This window comes from Mustelus asterias, chromosome 6 (assembly GCF_964213995.1).
Source record: "Mustelus asterias chromosome 6, sMusAst1.hap1.1, whole genome shotgun sequence".
Lineage (NCBI taxonomy): Eukaryota > Metazoa > Chordata > Chondrichthyes > Carcharhiniformes > Triakidae > Mustelus > Mustelus asterias.
In genome coordinates this window covers 80,870,041-80,891,289 of record NC_135806.1, presented here as the reverse complement: position 1 = coordinate 80,891,289, position 21,249 = coordinate 80,870,041, and the positions used below count along the sequence as shown (strand labels likewise).

Here is a 21,249-nt window from a genome sequence, read left to right as displayed (position 1 = left end):
AACACTATAGCCTCTGAAATAACCATACAATAGAAACATGTAACAGCATGCATACTCCTCAAAATACTACGCAAGTACTGTATTTGATCTTATTGTAACACCATTATAAAGTATGTCCACTATATATTGTTTTTCTTATCTACTCTCATTCATTCTGGAGGTTTTGTCTCCTTGCTTGACTATAATTGCGCTGATGTTAGTCACTGCACGAAAAGACCAAGAGATATTAACAGGCTTTTCAATCATTAGGGAATTGCACTTGATATTCATATTCAGCAGTTCCAGCAGGAAGCGAGGTAGGAAGAAGACGAGAGATCCATGCTTAACCCATCACCTCGATAAACAAGGGGCTAAAGCAAAATACTGTGGATGCTGAAAATCTGATTGTACAAATGTGCTGGAAACATTCAGTTGGTCTGGCAGAATGTGTGTGCACACGTGCGTGTGCCATCTTTCTCTTTTGTTGAGTCATGGGGCGCAGAAAGGCCCTTCAGCCCATTGAAGGTACACCGACAATAAGTACCACTGAAGTTGCACTAATCCCATTTGTCATTACTTATCCGATATCCTTGAATGTGGATGAGTTAATTCTATGTTGTACCACCAAATCTTGTTCACATATCACCCCTGACCTTGCTGATTCAAGTTAGCTTTCCAACACCTCCGATTTAAAATATTGATCGTCGTCTTTAAATTCTTTTCAGACCTTGCCTCTTTCTACCTCTTTCACTTTCTCCAGCCCTTTAATCCCTCAAATCTCTCTTCTTTTGGCTCAGTCTATTAGTACACACTTCTCATTCCCACCATTGAGTGTGCATTTGACTGTTTGGGACTTACATTATGGACTTGCTCCCTCTCTTCATCCCCTCCTTCCTTTTAATGTACACTTTGGCCAAGCTTTTGGTTACATTGTCCTCCTATCTCCTATAGGTTTGCATCCATTTTTGTCCAGCTCTATTCTGAGAAACGTAGAATCATTGAATCCCTATAGAGTCCATTGAGTCTGCACCAACTCTCCAAAAGAAAACCTTACCCAGGCCCCCCCCCACCACCCACCCTATCCTCATAACTCTGCCCATTTACCATGACCAATCCACCTAACCTGCATATCTTTGGACTGTGGAAGCAAACTGGAGAACCCGGAGGAAACCCACGCAGACACGGGGAGACATCTTGGGAGGTTTTTTTTTCACATTAAGTACAGAAATTTCCTGCAGGCTTTGGGACTCTTATGTTGGAACCAGATGGGGGTCCGAAGTTTGTTTTCGCCAGCAGCAAAACATGCGGTGCGATGTTCTGGGAGGCAAACAGATAATAAATTAAACATACTGGGCAGGCTCTTGGTGTTGCAGACTCAATCAGGGCCAGCAGCCTGGAGCCAAGGCAACCCCACTCGGAAAGATGGGGACTTTGAGGCAGGTTGGAGAGCACAACGTGCTGACGAATATGAAAGGACTGCACTGAAGATTCCCAAAGTCAGTAGCGACATCAGGATGGAGGGGAAACCCCTCCACAGGCCTATTCAATAACACGGCTTTTATCCCTGTGGCCCTGTCACTGGGACATGGAACCTCTGGCAACTGGTGTGCTTAGCATTTGTGGAGGCCTTCTCCATCAAGAAAATACTGATGCTGACTCAAAGTGGGGCATATAGTGGATTAGTTGGCTATTTGACTCCCTGGATCAGACAGCAGACCCAGTTCTCAGTGGCGGGAATGTGTCGGCAAGCTGTCCCATCTTGGGTTTCTCGCTAAATCCCTGGCTCCATTCCACCATTTCCATTTCCACCTCCAACCGTATGGGACTGGGAAATCCAACCTTAATAGTACTTTATGAATGTCAGTTGCCGTCGATGCTGTCGTTTGATACCAAACAACTATGATAGTCTTGGTAATGATTAATTGAGAAATATACAAGTTATATAGAAAAGGATCCTGTAGCAACTACTTGGGACCCAAAACATTTCCATTTTATCTCTCATACGTTGCTTTGCAAAATAGCCAATTACTTTATTTTGTATTCGCTTTATTTTTATTATATTAATATTATCCCCTCTGAATGATGGGGATATAAAACTTCTGACTTAAATTGTCTTTTAGATTTTTTATAAATAACTATAAATATTGATTAAATCTTGAAATATGGAGCAGATGCTGTGAAATGGAGATATACTCTATTTGGATAAATGTACAGACTGGGTAATAAAGATATTCTAGGTCAAATATTCAAGGTTTTTCTCTTTCTCTCCTCTCCTAACCCCCCAGGATGACTGTCTTGTGAAAGTGTGGTACAATTCCTGCAGCTGGCAGTCAGCAGTGATGACACCAGTCATACCAGTGGACAAGAGAGAAGGCGATATTGATTTTTCCTTTGTATATTTAGCCCATCCTCGAGCTGTGACTGGATTTTCCTGGCGAAAGACCAGCAAGTACATGCCAAGGTTAGCTAAATACTTGTTAAGACCAAGCAATGCATGTGCTGATGTTAGCAGGTAGCAAGTGTGTAGAGATATGAGTAAACAATGAGTAAACATCAAGGTTAGGAATGGGGAAATATATCAAAGTTAAACATTGCATTTCAAGTGACCTTTAATCTTTTTATGACACACTTCCTTCACAAATTACTCCAATAAACAGTTCTGTTTGTTGAATATATTTATTTTGGTGCCTCGGGGAATCGAATGGAATTGATGTTGAAGATCAGCCATGACATTGAATGATGGAGCAGACTCGATGGGCCATATGATCTTCTCCTGCTCCTATTTCATATTTTCCTGTTTTTAAGTTAACTCCTCAGTTGCAAATTTATCGAGTCGTTCTATTCTGTTTCTATGAAAATAACATTGAACTTATCTTGCTTGCACAATTATTCTTATATACCTGTGAGGTCCACCAATGGGCACATTTTTGTAAACTCTGGAACTTGTCATCACATTATAATGTACAATTTTGGGACAGGTCTTTGGATTTTTCGGCTTTCCTTTCCGTTCTTCATTTTTATATTGCTGAAAAGAGAGACCTGTTGCTGAAGCATTTTCTCTTGCACTCATCAGAACAAATGCAAGAATGCCAAATTTCAAATGATCACAACAATTTATATTACAGGAGAAATAGGTGTTGGTTGTTTTGCAAGTCGATCCTAATTGGCAGTGGAATTGCCTTGGAGAAAGCAACAGGGAACTATTGGTTCCTTGTGCTTCCAGATATTTCAAAAAAGGCACAAACCTTAAACATATTCCTTTTATTTGGAGAACACAGGTCCCTGATATAAATGTATGTTAAAAGTATAAAGGATCTACATTGTATGTTTGACTGATTATCCCAAATTTGTTTTTTAATGTCGCTATTAGCTCACGCAGGATCACTCAGCAAGTGCTGCTCAATCACAAATCATATCTAACAGTAGAAATTTTGTTTTGGGTTTTGAAAGCACAGAGTGGTTGTGTACAGTTTGTATTCTGCCTATTACAAACAGCTGAAAGAATATTCTGTTTGTTACAGTGATGTACTCTGGTATATTATATAATAGCCCTGAACTTCTGATCTCTTTTTTCGTATCTAAGAGCTACCCCCCTAAGATGCAATGCAGGCCTCCGAGGTCTACAGGCTACCCTACTGCCTTCATCCATTCTCTTCCCTTCCCATCCCCTCACCCACCCATCTTTCCCTGACCCACCCTCCATCCTATTCCCTCACCCAATGTATCACCCAAATCGCTTGCCTTGTACACTGTTCCGTAGCTTCTCAAAGTGTATTTGGGACATTTAAACTTAGCAGAACATGGCAGCTAGTGCCATAGAGAGGGTGCTTGGCTTGGCTCCCCCCAATGATTCTGCACTATGAGGAAGGACTCCCAGAAAAAGTGTATGCTCTGCATTTCTGAGGAGGTCTGGTTTGGAAGCGGGTGAGAAATGGGGGGGCTCCTGAACAATGTAAGTAAATAGGAGAGGAGTAGCAATCACATAAATCCAATATATAACTTGTGACTAATGTATTGGTAAACTTTGATCTGGAGTTCGTATAGAATTTATAGCCTTTTCTTTCATTGTTTACAACCCTCTTTCGGTGTGAAATAACCTCAGTTGTTGATTGTGTTTGGTCTTTTAACTTTTCTTTCATTACAGGGGCCTCGCGTGTAATGTTCTATTGACATGCTGCAAGGACAATGTTTGTCGGCTATGGGCAGAGACTTTACTTCCGAGTGATAGTTTGCTTTCTGGTGAAGGCCACACCCAGTGGTCTGAATCTGTCTTTGCAACCAACAACCTCAAGAGGAACATCTCTAATCGGGAGAAGGTACAAAATACCTTAGAGGTGTGAGAAAATTTACAGCAATGAATTCTAAGCATTTTTCTCAGAAGGGAAGAAAAACAATCTTTTGAAATGTAATCACAATGTTAACTTAACATAAATACTGTTGTTCAACAATTTTTCTGTATTGTGATTTGAGCCATTGTTTCTTCGTAGTTGAACATCAGACCCTTTCGCATGGGGAGAAGAAGATCATCTGGTCTTGTTGCACATAGTGGATATTTACCCCATCAGCAGGATGCACACGAAGTCCATAGGAATGCACCTCTACATGCAAATTCACTCTGTCATTTTCACATAGCAGCCAGTATAAATCCAGCAACAGGTAAGGAAGTTTTACATTAATGTGCCAAGAGATTATTGAAACCATACTATATTTTATGTTACCGGATAACACGTAGCCAGTAATAAATGTTGACATTCAGCAGTACCAGACCATCCTGTATCTTAACTCCTCCATTGTCTCTGACTTGTCACACTGCTTGTTCAACATCTGGCACTGGACAAATAAAGATTTCCTGCAATATTAGGAAGGCTGAAGCCAGTAACGTCGAAACTACCACGAACTCTGTTCCCTTGCAATCAATGTCATTCTGGCAACACACTCAGGCTGAGCTGACCATTTAGAACCTTAGTGTTGTATTTAACCCCAGCTTCTTAACACATTTCTGTTCCATCACCGTTCTGTCTGCTTCAACCTCGATGCCTTTGTTACCTCTAGACCTGACTATTCCAACAATCTCCTGGCTGGGCTCTATCTTCCGTCCTACTTAAACTTGAACACATCCAAAACTCTGTTGTCCATATCCAAGCTCACACCAAGCCCCTTCAGTTCTCTACTCACTGACCTATATCGGCTCCCACTCACAGCACCTCAGTTTCAAATCTTTTTCCCTTGTGTTCAAATCCTTCCATGCCTCTGTTATTATGTGTTCCTGTCACCCCCTCCAGCTCTAAAATGCTCCATGATGTCTGCAATGCTTCAATTCCGGGCACTCACTTTTAATCACTCCATTATTGGGGAGGCAGTGGTGTAGTGTATTGTCACAGGACTAGTATCTAGAGACCCAGGATAATGTTCTTGGAGGGTTCGAGTCCCACCATGACAAATGTTAACATTTGAATTCAGTAAAAAATCTGGAATTAAAAGTCTAATGATGACCATTAAACCATTGTCGGTTGTTGTTTTAAAAAAAAGACCATCTGCTTCATTAATATCCTTTAGGGAAAGAAATCTGCCGTCCTTATCTGGTCTGGCCTACATGTGATTCCAGACCCACAACAATGTGGTTGACTTCGAACCACCCTTTGAAATGGCATAGCAGGCCACTTAGTTCAAAGGCAATTAGGGATGGGCAACAAATGCTGGCCTTGTCAGTGATGCCCACATCCCATTAATGCATTTTTAAAAAATTGAGCGTACATTCAGCTGCCTCACAGCCACTCTGGATTTCACTCCACCTTTAAGAAGGCTCTTAAAACCCATGTTTTTGATCTGTCTTAACATCTCCCCATTTGGCTTGGAGTAATATTTTGTTCGATAATCTTTCTGTGAAACATTTTAGACCATTTTACTGCATTAGGGGAGAATATACTGGCATGAATTGAGAATTTATTACAGACAGTGAGTAGGATTAAATGGGTCATTTTCAAGTTGTCAGGCTGTGACTAATGGGGTACCACAAGGATCGAAAATTATCATTTATGCCTCCTCTCCTGTTTCCTGTGAGTTAACCAGTTCTCTATTCATGATATGTTACCCTCTATGCCATGTTCTTTTCTTTTGCATAGTAACTTTTGATATGGCATCTTGTCAAATGCTTTCTGAAAATCTTAAGTACAGCACATCCACAGGTTCTCCTTTATCCATATTGCTTGTTACTTCCTCAAAGAACACCAATAAATTAGTCAAATATGATTTCCTTTTCACAAAACCATGTTCACTCTGCCTAATTGCAAGTGCCCTGCTGTAACCTCCTTAATACATTCCAGCATTTTCCCTATGACAGATGTTAAGCTAACTGGCCAGTAGTTTCCTGCTTCCTGTCTCCCTCCTTTCTTGAATAGCGGAATCACATTCACTATTTTTCATCTAGTGGGACCTTCCTAGATTCTAGAGAATTTTGGAAAATTAAAACCATTGCATATCTCAGCAGTCGCTTTCTTTAAGTCCCCAGGAAGAAGTTCATCAGATGCTGACAACTTGTCAGCTTTTAGTTCTAATAATTTTCTAAGTAACCTTTCCCTGGTGATAGTAATTGTTTTAAGTTCCTCCCCCCTTTTCACCTCCTGATTAACACATTTTTCTGGGATCTTGTTTGTATCCTCTATAGTGAAGACAGATGCAAAATATCTGTTCAACTCATCTGCCATTTCCATTTTTTCCATTATTAGTTCTCTAGGCTCTCATTCAAGAGGACTAATGCTCAATTTAGTTTTTTCCTTTCTAAATGAGAAACTCTTACTATCTGAATTTTGGCCAGCTTTCTCTTGTACTCCAAGTTCTCCCTCCTTATTAATATTGTGGTCACTCTTTGCTTTTCTCTGTATTCTATCCAATCTTCTGACCGACCACTCATTTTTGTGGAATTATATGCTTATCCTTCCAATTTGATATCTTTAGCTTCCTTAATTCCTCATGGATGGGGCATCCTTCCTTTAGAGTCTTTTTCTCTCACTGGAATGTATCTTTTCTCAGTATTCTAAAATATTTCCTTCAATGTCTACCACTGTATCTCGACTGACCTATCACTTAATCTAATCTCCCAGCTCACTTCAACCAGCCTTGTCTTCATGCCCTTATAATTACCCTTATTTAAGTTTAAAGCACTAGTCTTAGATCCACTTTTCTCTCCCTCAAACTGAAAGTGAAATTCAGTGCTATCATTAAGAAGGCTATAAAGTTTAACAACCATATCTCACATATAATTAAAATTTATTCTGATATATTATGTGATTCATTGCATTAGAATAAACTGTTAAGTAGCTGAGTGGCTGTAGATAGCTGTAGCCCTTGTGTTTATGGGCCTTAATTTTGGTAATGGAAATTTTAGTGATAACTTTTATTAGTAAATGCTAAATCTGTATTAACCATATGATGACAGTCAAATAATTCACAATTTTCTATGCATCATGTCAGTTCTGTTGATTCCTTTCCTGAAAATGTTAATGGCTTATTTCTTGAGTATTTCAGACATTGCCCCTATTTCATTCATTACACACATATCTCACTTGCTGGGAAACGATGTAAAAATCATGAAAGGGACAGACAGGTAACAAAAGTGGCTGCCATATCTTTCGTGCCCCCAATATAACTATTCAGCTGTCAAGTAGATGAGTGTGATTTGCACATCAGCCTGTTGTGTTACATTCCTTTGGCCAAATTCTGCCTGACAGCTTCATGTAATTGACATAAAATGAATCATTCTGTGAAAATGTGCTAAACATTCAAAAGAGAATATAGAAGTACTCACTTCAGAGTTAACATATTAATATAAATTCAGATTTAAAAGAACACACTGAATAAAATTATTCAACATTTTATTGTCATTTAGTTTTATACTTCAGAAGATAACAATTGTGTATTGTCATGCTTTGCCTATATAACATGTTAGTTGTATTTTTATAGCTTTTTGCAATAAAAAGCTCAATCTAAGTTTCTATGTTCAATTCAATGCATCGCTTTTTTATTTGGAGGAAGTGAGTGGAATTAGTCAATCTGAATAAATTTAAGAACAAATTTAGCCAGGAGGAGGAGTGTGTGATAATTGAGACTGGGTCTATATTCTAGGAAGAGTTGGAGGGCCTCCAGCACATGCTGATGAGAGGTAGAAGTGTAGATTAACTGCATGTCAACAGTAAAACTGAGTCAATTAGTTGGATTGAATTGGAATCAGTTCATGTAGTGGAGGGAATCAAAAGCTTGTTGATGTGCATGGATGGGTACTGGTAAAAGAGGGAAAATGTGGATCCCTCCTCGGGGTAAGAGCAGGCTGAAACAATAAGTCTATTAGGGAAAGCACTGTTTGAGGATTTAATGAAGTAATTAGAAGGGGACTCTGTAGGTTTTGGGGTATGTAAGATAGAATGCTATGAGGACAAGCTCACTAAAGGAGATTATGATAGTGATAGTTTGGGAAATTATGGCTAGTGTTCTAGGCCAAACCATCTTCAGTTTCTTCATCAATAACCTTTCTTCCATCATCAGAAGTGGGAATGTTTGCAGATGACTGCACAATGTTCAACAACATTTGCAACTCCTCAGATTCTGAAGCAGTCCAGATCCAAATGCAGCAAGACCTGGACAATATCCAGGCTTGGACTGATAAGTGGCAAGTAACATTTGCGCCACACAAGTGCCAGGCCATAACCACCTCCAACAAGACAGGATCTAACCATTGACTCTTGATATTCAATGGCATTACCATTGCTGAATCTCCAATTATCAACAGCTTGGGGATTACCATTGACCAGAAAAGGAACTGGACTGGCCATAGCAATACTGTGGCTACCAGAATTGGTCGAAGACTCGTAATCCTGTGGTGAATAACTGACCTCCTGACCCCCCCCAAGTCCTGTCCACCATCTACAAGGCACAAGGCAGAAGTGTGATCGAACACTCTCTACTTGCCTAGCTGAGTGTAGCTCCAACAGCATTTGAGAAGCTCAACACTATCCAGGACAAAACAGCCTGCTTGATTGCTATTCCTTTCACAAACATTCAATCCCTATACCACTAACGAACAATGGCAGCCATGTGTACCATCCACAAGATGCATTACAGAAAGTCACCAAGGTTCCTTAGGCAACACATTCCAAACCCATGACCACTAGGTGGATTGGCATGCTTAAGTGTCCAAAGATGTGTAGTTTTGGTAGATTAGCCACGGTAAATTTGTGTGGTTGCAGAGATAAGGCAGGGGAGGCCTGGTTAAGATATTTTTTCAGAGAGTCAATGTAGACTCAATAGGCTGAATGGCCTCTTTCTGCATTCTGGGGGTTCTATGGTACCATCTAGAAGTACACGAGCAGCAGATACTTGGGAACACCAACATCTGGAGGATCTCCTCCAAGCCACTCACCACCCTAGCTTTGCCGTTCCTTCACTGTCGCTGAGTCAAAATCCTGGAATTCCCTCCTTAACAGCACTCTGGGCAGTGTACCTACACCTCAGAGGCTGCAGTGATTCAAGGAGGCAGCTCACCACCATCTTCTGAAAGGCAACTAGGGATAGGCAACAAATGCTAGCCTAGCCCACAACACCAACATCCCATAAAATGAATGAAATAATAGAATCCAGATAAACTTATTTTGTGAAAGTATCCTTGGGGGAAAAAATAATTGTCTCCATTAATTCCTTCAAAGTTTTCACAAGGTCCCAGCTTTATTGTCTTAGTGTGATGTTTTACAGGCAGGCTGTTGTGTAGCAGAACTGAAAGAGAGCTACTCCATGTTGTTCCTCTGTTTAACAAAGGGAATAGAAATGACCCTGGTAATTATAGACCGGTTAGTCTTACTTCGGTGGTTGGTAAATTGATGGAAAAGGTCCTTAGGGGATGGGATTTACGACCACTTAGAAAGATGCGGATTAATCCGGGATAGTCAGCACGGATTCGTGAAGGGCAAGTCGTGCCTCACAAATTTGATTGAATTTTTTGAGGAGGTAACTAAGTGTGTTGATGAAGGTAGGGCAGTTGATGTCATATGCATGGATTTTAGTAAGGCGTTTGATAAGGTCCCCCATGGTCGGCTTATGATGAAAGTAAGGAGGTGTGGGATAGAGGGAAAGTTGGCCGATTGGATAGGTAACTGGCTATCTGATCGAAGACAGAGGGTGGTGGTGGATGGAAAATTTTCGGACTGGAGGCAGGTTGCTAGCTGAGTGCCACAGGGATCAGTGCTTGGTCCTGTGCTCTTTGTGATTTTTATTAATGACTTAGAGGAGGGGGCTGAAGGGTGGATCAGTAAATTTGCTGATGACACGAAGATTGGTGGAGTAGTGGATGAGGTGGAGAGTTGTTGTAGGCTGCAAAGAGACATAGATAGGATGCAAAGCTGGGCTGAAAAATGGCAAATGGAGTTTAACCCTGATAAATGTGAGGTGATTCATTTTGGTAGGACTAATTTAAATGTGGATTACAGGGTCAAAGGTAGGGTTCTGAAGACTGTGGAGGAACAGAGAGATCTTGGGGTCCATATCCACAGATCTCTAAAGGTTGCCACTCAAGTGGATAGAGCTGTGAAGAAGGCCTATAGTGTGTTAGTTTTTATTAACAGGGGGTTGGAGTTTAAGAGCCATGGGGTTATGCTGCAACTGTACAGGACCTTGGCGAGACCACATTTGGAATATTGTGTGCAGTTCTGGTCACCTCACTATAAGAAGGATGTGGAAGCGCTGGAAAGAGTGCAGAGGAGATTTACCAGGATGCTGCCTGGTTTGGAGGGTAGGTCTTATGAGGAAAGGTTGAGGGAGCTGGGGCTGTTCTCTCTGGAGCGGAGGAGGCTGAGGGGAGACTTAATGGAGGTTTATGAAATGATGAAGGGGATAGATAGAGTGAGCGTTCAGAGACTATTTCCTCGGGTGGATGGAGCTATTACAAGGGGGCATAACTATAGGGTTCATGGTGGGAGATATGGGGGGATGTCAGGGGTAGGTTCTTTACGCAGAGAGTGGTTGGGGTGTGGAATGGACTGCCTGCAGTGATAGTGGAGTCAGACACTTTAGGAACATTTAAGCGGTTATTGGATAGGCACATGGAGCACACCAGGATGATAGGGAGTGGGATAGCTTGATCTTGGTTTCAGATAAAGCTCGGCACAACATCGTGGGCCGAAGGGCCTGTTCTGTGCTGTACTGTTCTATGTTCTATGTTTATCTTTGGTAAAACAGCTGCTATCAGATGCTTAGGTGATAGCTCATTTTTAATGAAGAGACGAGACAGGATTTATAATAATTACATGGCTAAGATAATTATGGGTGATCTGATTGAGGTGTACAAGATTATAAGGGACATGTACAGAGTGGATAAGGAGCAGCTGTTCCCCTTCGCTGAAGGGTCAGTCACAAGGGGACATAGGTTCAAGGTGAGGGGCAAGAGGTTTGGGGCGAATGTGAGGAAAAACGTTTACCCAGAGGGTGGTGATGGTCTGGAAAACGCTGCCTGGGAGGGTGGTAGAGGCAGGTTGCCTCACATCTTTAAGTACCTGGATGAGCATTTGGCACATCGTGACATTCAAGGTAATGGGCCAAGTGCTGGTAGATGGGATTAGGTGGGAGTTCAGGTGTTTCGCACATATTAGTGCAGACTCAATGGCCGAAGATCTGCTTCAGCACTGTACGATTCTACGAATGTAATTTATGTGCCACAAAGTGGGCTTAAACCCAAGTCATATTACTCCAATTAGAGCTTCCAATGCAATCAGTATTTCAGACAGTAGTGCTTTGTTTAATTTTCCTCAGTATGAAATGCAAAGAATGTCTGTGCTTGCTATATCTAACACAGAGTTAAATCACCCATTTTCCATCCACCACCACCCTCTGTCTTCGATCAGATAGCCAGTTACTATCCAGTCGGCCAACTTTCCCTCTATCCCACACCTCCTCACCTTCATCATAAGCCGACCATGGGGGACCTTATCAAACGCCTTACTAAAATCCATGTATATGACATCAACTGCCCTACCTTCATCAACACACTTAGTTACCTCCTCAAAAAATTCAATCAAATTTGTGAGGCATGACTCGCCTTTCACGAATCCGTGCTGACTATCCCGGATTAATCCGCATCTTTCTAAATGGTCGTAAATCCCATCCCTAAGGACCTTTTCCATCAATTTACCAACCACCGAAGTAAGACTAACCGGTCTATAATTACCAGGGTCATTTCTATTCCCTTTGTTAAACAGAGGAACAATATTCACCATTCTCCAGTCCTCTGGCACCATCCCCGTGGACAGCGAGGACCCAAAGATCAAAGCCAAAGGCTCTGCAATCTCATCCCTTGCCTCCCAAAGAATCCTAGGATATATTTCATCAGGCCCAGGGGACTTATCGACCTTCAGTTTATTCAAAACTGCCAGGACATCCTCCCTCCGAACATCTATTTCCTCCAGCCTATTAGCCTGTAACACCTTCTCTTCCTCAAAAACATGGCCCCTCTCCTTGGTCATCACCTCGCCTATCTCTACTGACTCCATACACAAGTTCCCACTGCTGTCCTTGACCGGCCCTAACCTCACCCTGGTCATTCTTTTATTCCTCACATAAGAGTAAAATAAACTTGTATTTTTGTGTCCAGGAATAGAAAATTGGGGTCAGGTTGCCTGAAATATGTGTGATGGAGGGAGACATGAGAAAAGAAGATTGGAAATAAGTTAATCCCTGTCACAAAACTTGGAAGTCCTCTTTAAGAAATATGTTTGACCAGTTTTGCATGTTTACATTTCTGATTTTATTTTTTATCGAATATTCAGTCTTTTAAGGTTTTTCAAATTTTCATTTGAATAGACATTCCACTGCTGCCTTCCATCACTTCGTTGAGTTTGAGTGAAAATGAAGAAACTAATGGGCCCTTTGTAGTCCATTGGCTAAACAACAAGGAATTACATTTTACCTTATCAATGGAGGTCTTTTTACAGCAACTACGAAGGAGCTTGGAGCAGCAATCTCCAGAATCCGTAACTGAAGATTTTGGACAAATTGAGAACAAATCTGATGATGGTATTTTGTTAATTTTGGCTGATTGAGATATGCATGTGTCTTTTTATACTAGTTATTTCAGATTTACCTTGGTCGGTATCCTTTCTTTGCATGGGCTGATTATTCTAAAGAATTGTCTCTGTTGCAGAACCTTCATTCACAATCTTATTGGACACAAGTGCAAACTCATTGTTAAAATTTAAACTTAACATAATTGGTAAATGCAGACCAACTATGTTTGCCTGTAAATGCTATAATTCTTTTAAACAAGTATCAGCCACTACTAATAAACTTGCATACTTTTCCTGTCATTAAATGACCCAGTGGCAGTTTATATATTCTGTACTACTTGGCACTAGTATATTAATCTGTTCATGTAAAGAGTTAACTTCTCGAAATATACATGATGCTGAAGTAATACATATTTTGGAGATTTTGTGGCACAGTGGCAGTGTCCCTACCTCCGAAGTTCCAGTTCAAATCCCATGCTTGGGGCTTAATGGTCATAGAGGTGTATTCGTAAACATGGCCAAACGTACTGATGATCAACCTGCAATACCTTCCATTTTAACAGTGGCAGGTGGTGAGAGCATGAAAGTCTCCTGGTCAGCCAGATCCTTCAGAAGGCAATGGCAAACCACTGCAGTACCTTGCCAAGCGTAACCATAGACCAATACATTGGAAGTTCTTGGTCGCCAATGCCCTCTTAAGACATGGTATCTGAAGTGAGAGAGAATGCTCCTTTGGGTGTGTACATTTACTCAGAAGAAAAATAATATTGCTGTGTCTGAATCTGTACTGAGATACACCTTCAGATAAAACTTTGAGATTGGGAGATCAATGATATTTGCCTCAATGCAGAAATCTTTAAGTTCCATTGACTATGCAAGTCAAATTGAGTTATATCATTTAAAACTTCACAATGATGTATGTTGTGCCTCTGAAAAATAAAATTCAGGTCTGATAAGGTACAAATCTGATCCCTTCTTTGGCTTAGTGTCCATTTTCCTCTTGCCCCTATGATTCATTGTATGATGTTTTTATAAATAATCACTTCCTAAATGCTTTAAAAATGTTTGGGGACCACAGATGAGAGAATTTCCTGCAGTTTATGCAGTTCTTCTCATTTAAAAAAAGTCTGTCTGTGATTTAATTCAAATCATCATGGTTTGAGCAGCATTTGGCATGAGTAGAATATCGCCATATTTAACAGCATGTCAAAATGTGTCTTCAATTTGAATTCTACATCTTCAGCTTTAATTTGATAAAAATATTATTAAAAGTTACATTTGCTATCATTCTGTAAATATGAATTATAGATATAAAATGTATTGTCACTTTGACATCCCTCCAAAGTTCACAGTGTTTCAAGTAACAATGTATTATAGCAATTAAAATATAATAAGATGTCACTTTTTACCATTACTCATAAATTGAAGCTGATCCATTCTTTTCTTCACACAGAAATTGATGAAAATAGTGAAAATCATAAAGGATTTATGCAATCTGTGCTTTCGGAAAAAAGTACTGGAGAAAAGACCTCAGCAGCTGTCATGATTGATCATAAAATTGAAGTGCTATTAGCAGAATGGAACAAGAATGCAGACATGCTCTTTAGTATTCATCCAATGGATGGATCCTTATTAGTGTGGCATGTTGACTGGCTGGATGAGTATCAACCTGGAATGTTTCGACAGGTGCAGGTAAAGCACCCCACTCTAAGTATTGCTTTTTCAATTAGCTAGATTACCAGTTTCTGACTATTTTTATTGTTGCTGATATGCATGATGATAAAGAGAACCGTGAAAATAATGTGTTAAAAAATTAAAACCAAGTTCAGTTTTTGTCTGGACAGACGATGCACAGAAAATCATGGGCTGATTTGAAAGTTGTCGGCCCAAGTACTCGAGAGTAGAAGTAGAGACTATTTTTCTAGCGAGTATCTACATTTTCTTGCATTATATCACATTTTATTTCTTGTACTTCCCTGATTTCTAAACTTATTTTCCCCATTATGCTTCCAGTTTTGCTTTTTAAGATCAATTTTCAGCCTGGTTTCAATACTGATTAAAATTCAAAGATTTGTTTTTTCTTGACAACTGATCTATTGAAAAGTATTCACCCAGGCAAAAACAAATCTGCTTTAGCCTTGCAAATTTGTTTTGCATCTTGTGCTCATTTTACATGTGGAAATTCTTATTGTTACTTTGTTGCTTTGAAGAACCCCAACTTGCCCCTCGCAATAATTTCAAAGGTGTGTGAGGTTCAGTTAATTCATATGAGGGCTATGATGGCAAGTTCATTTTGCCTTGACTCTAAGGGGTGCTGTAACCTCCAGGAGAGCTTTTTTAAATATAATCGTATTGCAACAATATTGATAGTGCTTTCGGTGAATTAATGAAATAGAAATATACTTTTTCACACGTTTTGATAACTTTTTTTCCTACCATGCTTCATGTAAATACCTAATATTTTTAAATATTCATGAAAATGCTGGATTTTTTTGCAAAAATATTCTATGCCTGTATTAACTTGTGCTGCCCTCACCCTGTAGCAATTGTACCTCTCTTATCAAGCTCAGGATCAACTCAGATTAAACTTGTTTCTATTTGTCTTGAAACTAGTTTGCAAACTCAATTTCCACCTATTTCACTTTTAATATTTATTTTCTTAATGTTTGGCTCTGTTACTAGTTTAGCGAACAGATCAAACTTTATTCTGTTAAGCAACTTGGATGTCTGAATGAGAGAACCTGACAATGCCTGTGGAAAGTTGGGTACACTACAGTGGAGTTACACTGGGAGTGTTGAAAAGAGTAACCACATGAGAATTCCAAAAATTAAACTTTTTGATTCTTGCAGGATAATTGAAACTTGTTACTGCTCAAGCTTTATAACAATCCTTTCTTTCTTGCTGTGCCACTTGCTTTAACAATGGTGAACGGCAGACTTGAAAAAATATGAATAAGATGATTTGAATTGTCCTTTTTGAAAATGTGTATATACTTCTGTTTTGTAGGTTTCATTTGCCTCTAGAATTCCTGTGGCATTCCCTACTGGTGATGCAAACTCTCTAAGCAAGAGTATAGTTATGTATGCCTGCACAAAAAATGTAGACCTGGCTATTCAACAAGGAAAACTGAAGCCACCTGGCCTGACACACTCCACATCTGGCATGTTAATCTCTGCTGGCCAAAATAAATCATCTGGTAGTTTAAAGCTGAGTATCTTCACACCTAATGTGCTCATGATCTCAAAACATGCAGATGGATCCTTGAATCAGTGGGCTGTCAGCTTTGCAGAAGAGTCTGCATTTTCAACTGTCCTTGGTGTCTCTCATAAGTCACGTTACTGTGGTCATCGCTTTCATCTCAATGATTTAGCATGTCATTCGGTTTTGCCCTTACTGCTGACTACTTCCTACCACAATGCAATACGGACACCAGATGGTGGAAACCTCTACAATGAAGACAGGAGTTTTGACTCCTTAAAATGCAGCGGTTCAGGATCTGGAAACCAGAGGGAAAATGCTACAGCAGCTGCATTCCAGGATTCTAATTCGATATACAGTGAACTAATTCTGTGGCGAGTAGATCCAGTTGGGCCATTATCGTACTCTGGAGGCGTGTCAGAGTTGGCCAGGATCAATTCCCTCCACGTTTCAGCCTTTTCAAATGTGGCTTGGCTGCCAACTCTAATCCCAAGTTACTGTCTAGGTAAGTACTGCATATATGATTTGAATCCTCAAATGAATGCTTCAGTTTTCAAATGTAGCTTCTCAACATGGTGTAGGGAAAATAGACCACATAGTTTTTTTTCATTTTTAAATATTTAACTATATGCATGATGACTTTACTGGACAGATAACTGTTTGAACTCCATGTCAAGTTAATCACTACTTTTTTTCATTAAAATCTGACATGCAGCTGTCAGATCCTTCATTATCCATGTTGTAGACAAACATGTGAGTCAGAGCAACACTACATTGTATATCCCATTATCTAATTCTCCACTATAATAAAATATAACTTCAAAATTGGAGCTTCATTATTGAAATCTAAATAATAAGCATGTTTTTGTATTTCAAAGTTCATAACTCTTTAGATATATTGTTGAAGAAGAATGCTGTTTAAACAGTTCTGGTCTGATTGGCTTTGCATGAATTTGCTAGAAACATATTGCTTTATATGTAATTTTAGTTAAGTCAGGCTTACCCTATTTTTCATTATCTGACAGTACATTGTTTCCCCTAAACCACCCATTTCCTTTTGTGGAATCCACCTGTGTTATAATTCTTTGGAGGATCTTTCTAGTGGTGTCAGTCACTAGTTGGGTACATTTAACCATACCTCCCATTCAGTAATTTTGTGGATGCTCGATGGCATATGATAATTGAAGTTCATGATTTTTTATTTTAGGTACATACTGCAACTCTCCTAGTGCCTGTTTTGTTGCAAGCGATGGCCAATATTTACGATTATACCAAGCTGTTATTGATGCTAAAAAGCTTTTAAGTGAGCTTTCCAATCCAGATATCGCTGTAAGTAAAAGTTGAATTATGCTGAATGCCATTTGAGTGACATAAATTTTGACTTGTCCTGTAGCATCTAGTTCAAGCGCACACAACTCCTGTGCAGAAATGGGTCACTATATGTTAATTTTTTTTTTATTATTGAGTTCACAACATTTATGCCAGTTGTGGTGGTGATGTTGCCAATCTACCTATTGCATCTTTGATGTGTAATGATACTGAGCTTGTTCTCAAATGTTCTCAGCAACCTTCAAAAGAATTGAACTTTTAATTAAATATGCTTTTCAGCAGAGTACATTTTGTGAGCAACTTGAGTCATTCTTTCTTCTATCTGGGAGGAAAAGCAGGGGAATTCTTACGATATTCATATATCAGTTTCTCTTCCTTCCTTCCTTCCCCACCACGCCCCCCGGCTTATATGATAGATGTACATAACAAAATACAAAAGGAATTTTTGATAACTAGTGCAATATCAAGTGTCAGCCTATCCATGAAAATGATACTTTAAGCAGTTATTTCAATTTCAAACTTGTGTTAAAAGACAGTAATTCAGCTGTTTTGGTATATTATCACAGAGATTTGTTGGAGAGGTTTTCAACATTGTAAGCCAGCAGTCAACAGCAAGACCAGGCTGCATTATAGAACTAGATGCAATCACTGAGCTTGTAAGTATTATTACAAACGCTTCCCCCTACTTCTTGTACTTACGTTTGCACATTAGCATGAACACATTGGCATGAAAATTGTGTAAAAAAAAGAGCTTTGATTAATATAGCACTTTTCAGAAGCACAATACATCCCAAAATGCTTTGCAGCCAATGAGCTACTTCTGAAAAAGCATCCAATCGGTGTACAGTACCTCTCTCAAACGGAAAAGCAGGAATTAGTTAAAAATGTTGAAAAGGGATAAATATTGGCCATGAGACTGAAGAATACTTGCCTGCTCTTCAAATTATTGCAGAGATCTCCTTTAAATATCACATGGAAAAGACTATGCCTTCAACAGCGCTGCATTCTTAGTGCTGTATTCGGATGTCAACCTAGAGTTGTACTCCAGTCCCTGGGATGTATCACATCTTTCTAACTCAGACAGGAGAGCAAACAACTGAACAGCCGCTGATGACTCGTGATGTACCAATTACCACACTGCTGTTCTCAATTTAAGATGATGAGCTCTGTTATGGATATGGCAATTTAGGCAGCTATAAGTTATTTTTCTTCAGCTTCCCCCGCCTCCCCACAGCTCAGTTTCCTCCTCAAATAAAAATAATTTGCCATTTCAGCCAGATGACAAAAAGTCTGCCGTTCCAAGCCCCGTTCTTCAAACTGTGTAATGGCCAGTGTTCCAGGGGAGAACAAAGAAAATGTTTCAAAGACACTCTGGAAACGCTTCGAAGCTCTCCTTGAAACACAGCGGCATTGACAGTTACTGGGAGGAGATTGCTTACCAACTGTTCAAAATAGTGACAATTTGTCTACGGGGCCTCATCGCGCTTTGAGTTCCAACATCTTAACGAGGAAATGGGGGGATGGCAGTATCAGGGTATTAAATTTGATGATCAGCCATGATCAAAATGAATGGCGGAGCAGGCTTGATGGCCTACTCCTATTTTCCATGTTTTTCTGAAGCAGAGCAGCAGCAGGGAAGGAAAGAAACAGAAGCAAATCCTGCACTGTAGATCCCACAATTTTGTGGGTGTGGGGTGTCATGCCCCATTTGTCCACAGATTTGTGGGTTGAGAATCGGCCTATTCAGTCACATGAAGACCCAGGGACAGAAACTCATGACTTCGAGTAGACATAGTTTTTGATTCAAGGGACAGCTAGTGTCAATGACTATTAATACCAGTTTGACATTTTATTCTTTGATCTTTTCATGTAGTGAGTCATTAGCACATACATCTTACTGTGCTGCCCTTTGTTCAAAAATCCAGAGAGTTTTTCTGATCAGCTATCTTTGAAGTGTTTTTCAACTCTATATAAAACGGTCCATCTTCAATATCAGATCTTTGTAATTTGTTTTTAAAATTTTTATCTTCAGAATCAAGAATAGTTTCGTTAAATGCACAGGGAGAAAATGTTTGCACGTTCAGAAAGAAGTAAAATCAAAATAGATGGGAGAGATTTTAAATACCATTTAATTAATAATGGTTTCATCAGCTTCTAAGCTAAAACAGCATTTTTAACAAGTGTCAAAACAAATATAAATTTGAATTTAATAACTATGATAACTACAAACTTCCTTGTTTCAGCTTTGGCTCAGTGGTAGCATTCATCTCTGAGTAGGAAGATTGTGGGTTCAGCTTCCATTCCAGAGTGATCTTGGCTGATACTTCAGTGCAGTACTGTGAAAGGTACTGTCTTTGAGATGAGAGGTTAAACAGAAGGTCCTCTTATCTTGATTGGCCCTAAAAGATCTCATGGGTACTAGTCATGGCAGAGCAGAGAATTCTCCCAGTATTCTGCCTTGCCCAATATTTATCCCCAAACCAGAAACAGAATCGCAGAAACAGATTATCTGATCAATATCACACTGGTGTTTGTAGGGCCTTGTAGTGCACAAATTAGCCACTGCACTTCACAACAAGGAACTCTACTTGAAACATACTTCATTGGCTGTAAAGTACTTTGGCACATCCTGAGGTAATGAAAGACAATATGCAAGTTCCTTACTTTCTCCCTCCTCTTCCTTTCTCATTTTTTCTCAAAACCTCCCCCACCCACCTCTCCCGCCCACCACTACCTTCTACTTGTTCCTGCCCTAATTTAATTGAGCTGTGTATGAAGAATTTGTAATTACGTCTTCTAATTTACTTACTTGAACACTGGCTTTATTTTAGTATGGGAAAGAGACTCAGTTACTTCACGTCTTTAAGGAGGATTTTATATTAGTTAACCAACCTAAGAAAATGCAACAAAATGAAAAACAAACTTCCAATGAAACCAGTTCACAGCAGGAAACAGGTACAATTCTTGATGATTGCATATCTACTTTTCCAAAATTTGCATAGGATTCTTTAATTACCAAAATTGTCAATTATAGTACAGTATAATAGTGTTTAGTTTAGTTTGTGTTCTTCATCAATTGTATCATTTCTAATTTAACAGGATTAAGTAATGTTGCCTTTTTTCTGTTAATCTTTCATGCGTTTGGTTATTTTTTAGAAGTTAAATATACTTATTTTCTTTTGCAAAAGCATTCATTATGAAAACCAGTGTGGGGAATAGGGACAGTACAGTGGCACAATGGTTAGCAATTCTGCCTCACAGCTCCAGGGACCTGGGTTCAATTCCGGCCTTGGGTGACTGTGGATTTTGCACACATCCTCCCTGTGTCTACTTGTGTTTCCTCCAGGTGCTCCGGTTTCCTCCCACGTTCCAAAGGTGTGTAGGTTAAGTGTATTGGGCATGCTAGGTTGCCCCTTAGTGTGCCAAGATGTGTAGGTTAGATGAATTAGCCACGGTAAATATGTGGGGTTACAAGGATAGGGCAGGGTAGAGGGTCACATACTCTGTCAGAGTGTCAGTGCAGACTTGATGGGCTGAGTAGCCTCTTCTGCACTGTATGAATTCTATGACCTATGATTCTAAATCACAACTGGTCAGGCAGCATCTGTGGAGAGAAACGATTGACATTTCATGTTGATGAGCTTATCACAACAATCAGAACTGTTCATTAAAAAATAATATTTGCTCTCTTTTTTCAGTAAC

The 21,249-nt window shown here is 39.7% G+C and overlaps 1 protein-coding gene across 7 annotated transcripts in view; it reads left to right on the top strand.

The window, feature by feature from the left end:
* dmxl1 (Dmx like 1) overlaps positions 1-21,249 on the top strand; it is a 185,849-nt gene that overhangs the window by 59,573 nt on the left and 105,027 nt on the right. For all 7 annotated transcript variants that reach the window (XM_078214619.1, XM_078214618.1, XM_078214617.1 and 4 more), the window contains exons 7-15: positions 2,265-2,440; positions 4,124-4,295; positions 4,467-4,635; positions 12,817-13,029; positions 14,473-14,711; positions 16,027-16,723; positions 17,426-17,547; positions 18,114-18,203; positions 20,379-20,502. In XM_078214619.1, the coding sequence (XP_078070745.1) occupies positions 2,265-2,440; positions 4,124-4,295; positions 4,467-4,635; positions 12,817-13,029; positions 14,473-14,711; positions 16,027-16,723; positions 17,426-17,547; positions 18,114-18,203; positions 20,379-20,502 (2,002 nt within the window). The remainder of the gene's footprint in view (positions 1-2,264; positions 2,441-4,123; positions 4,296-4,466; positions 4,636-12,816; positions 13,030-14,472; positions 14,712-16,026; positions 16,724-17,425; positions 17,548-18,113; positions 18,204-20,378; positions 20,503-21,249) is intronic.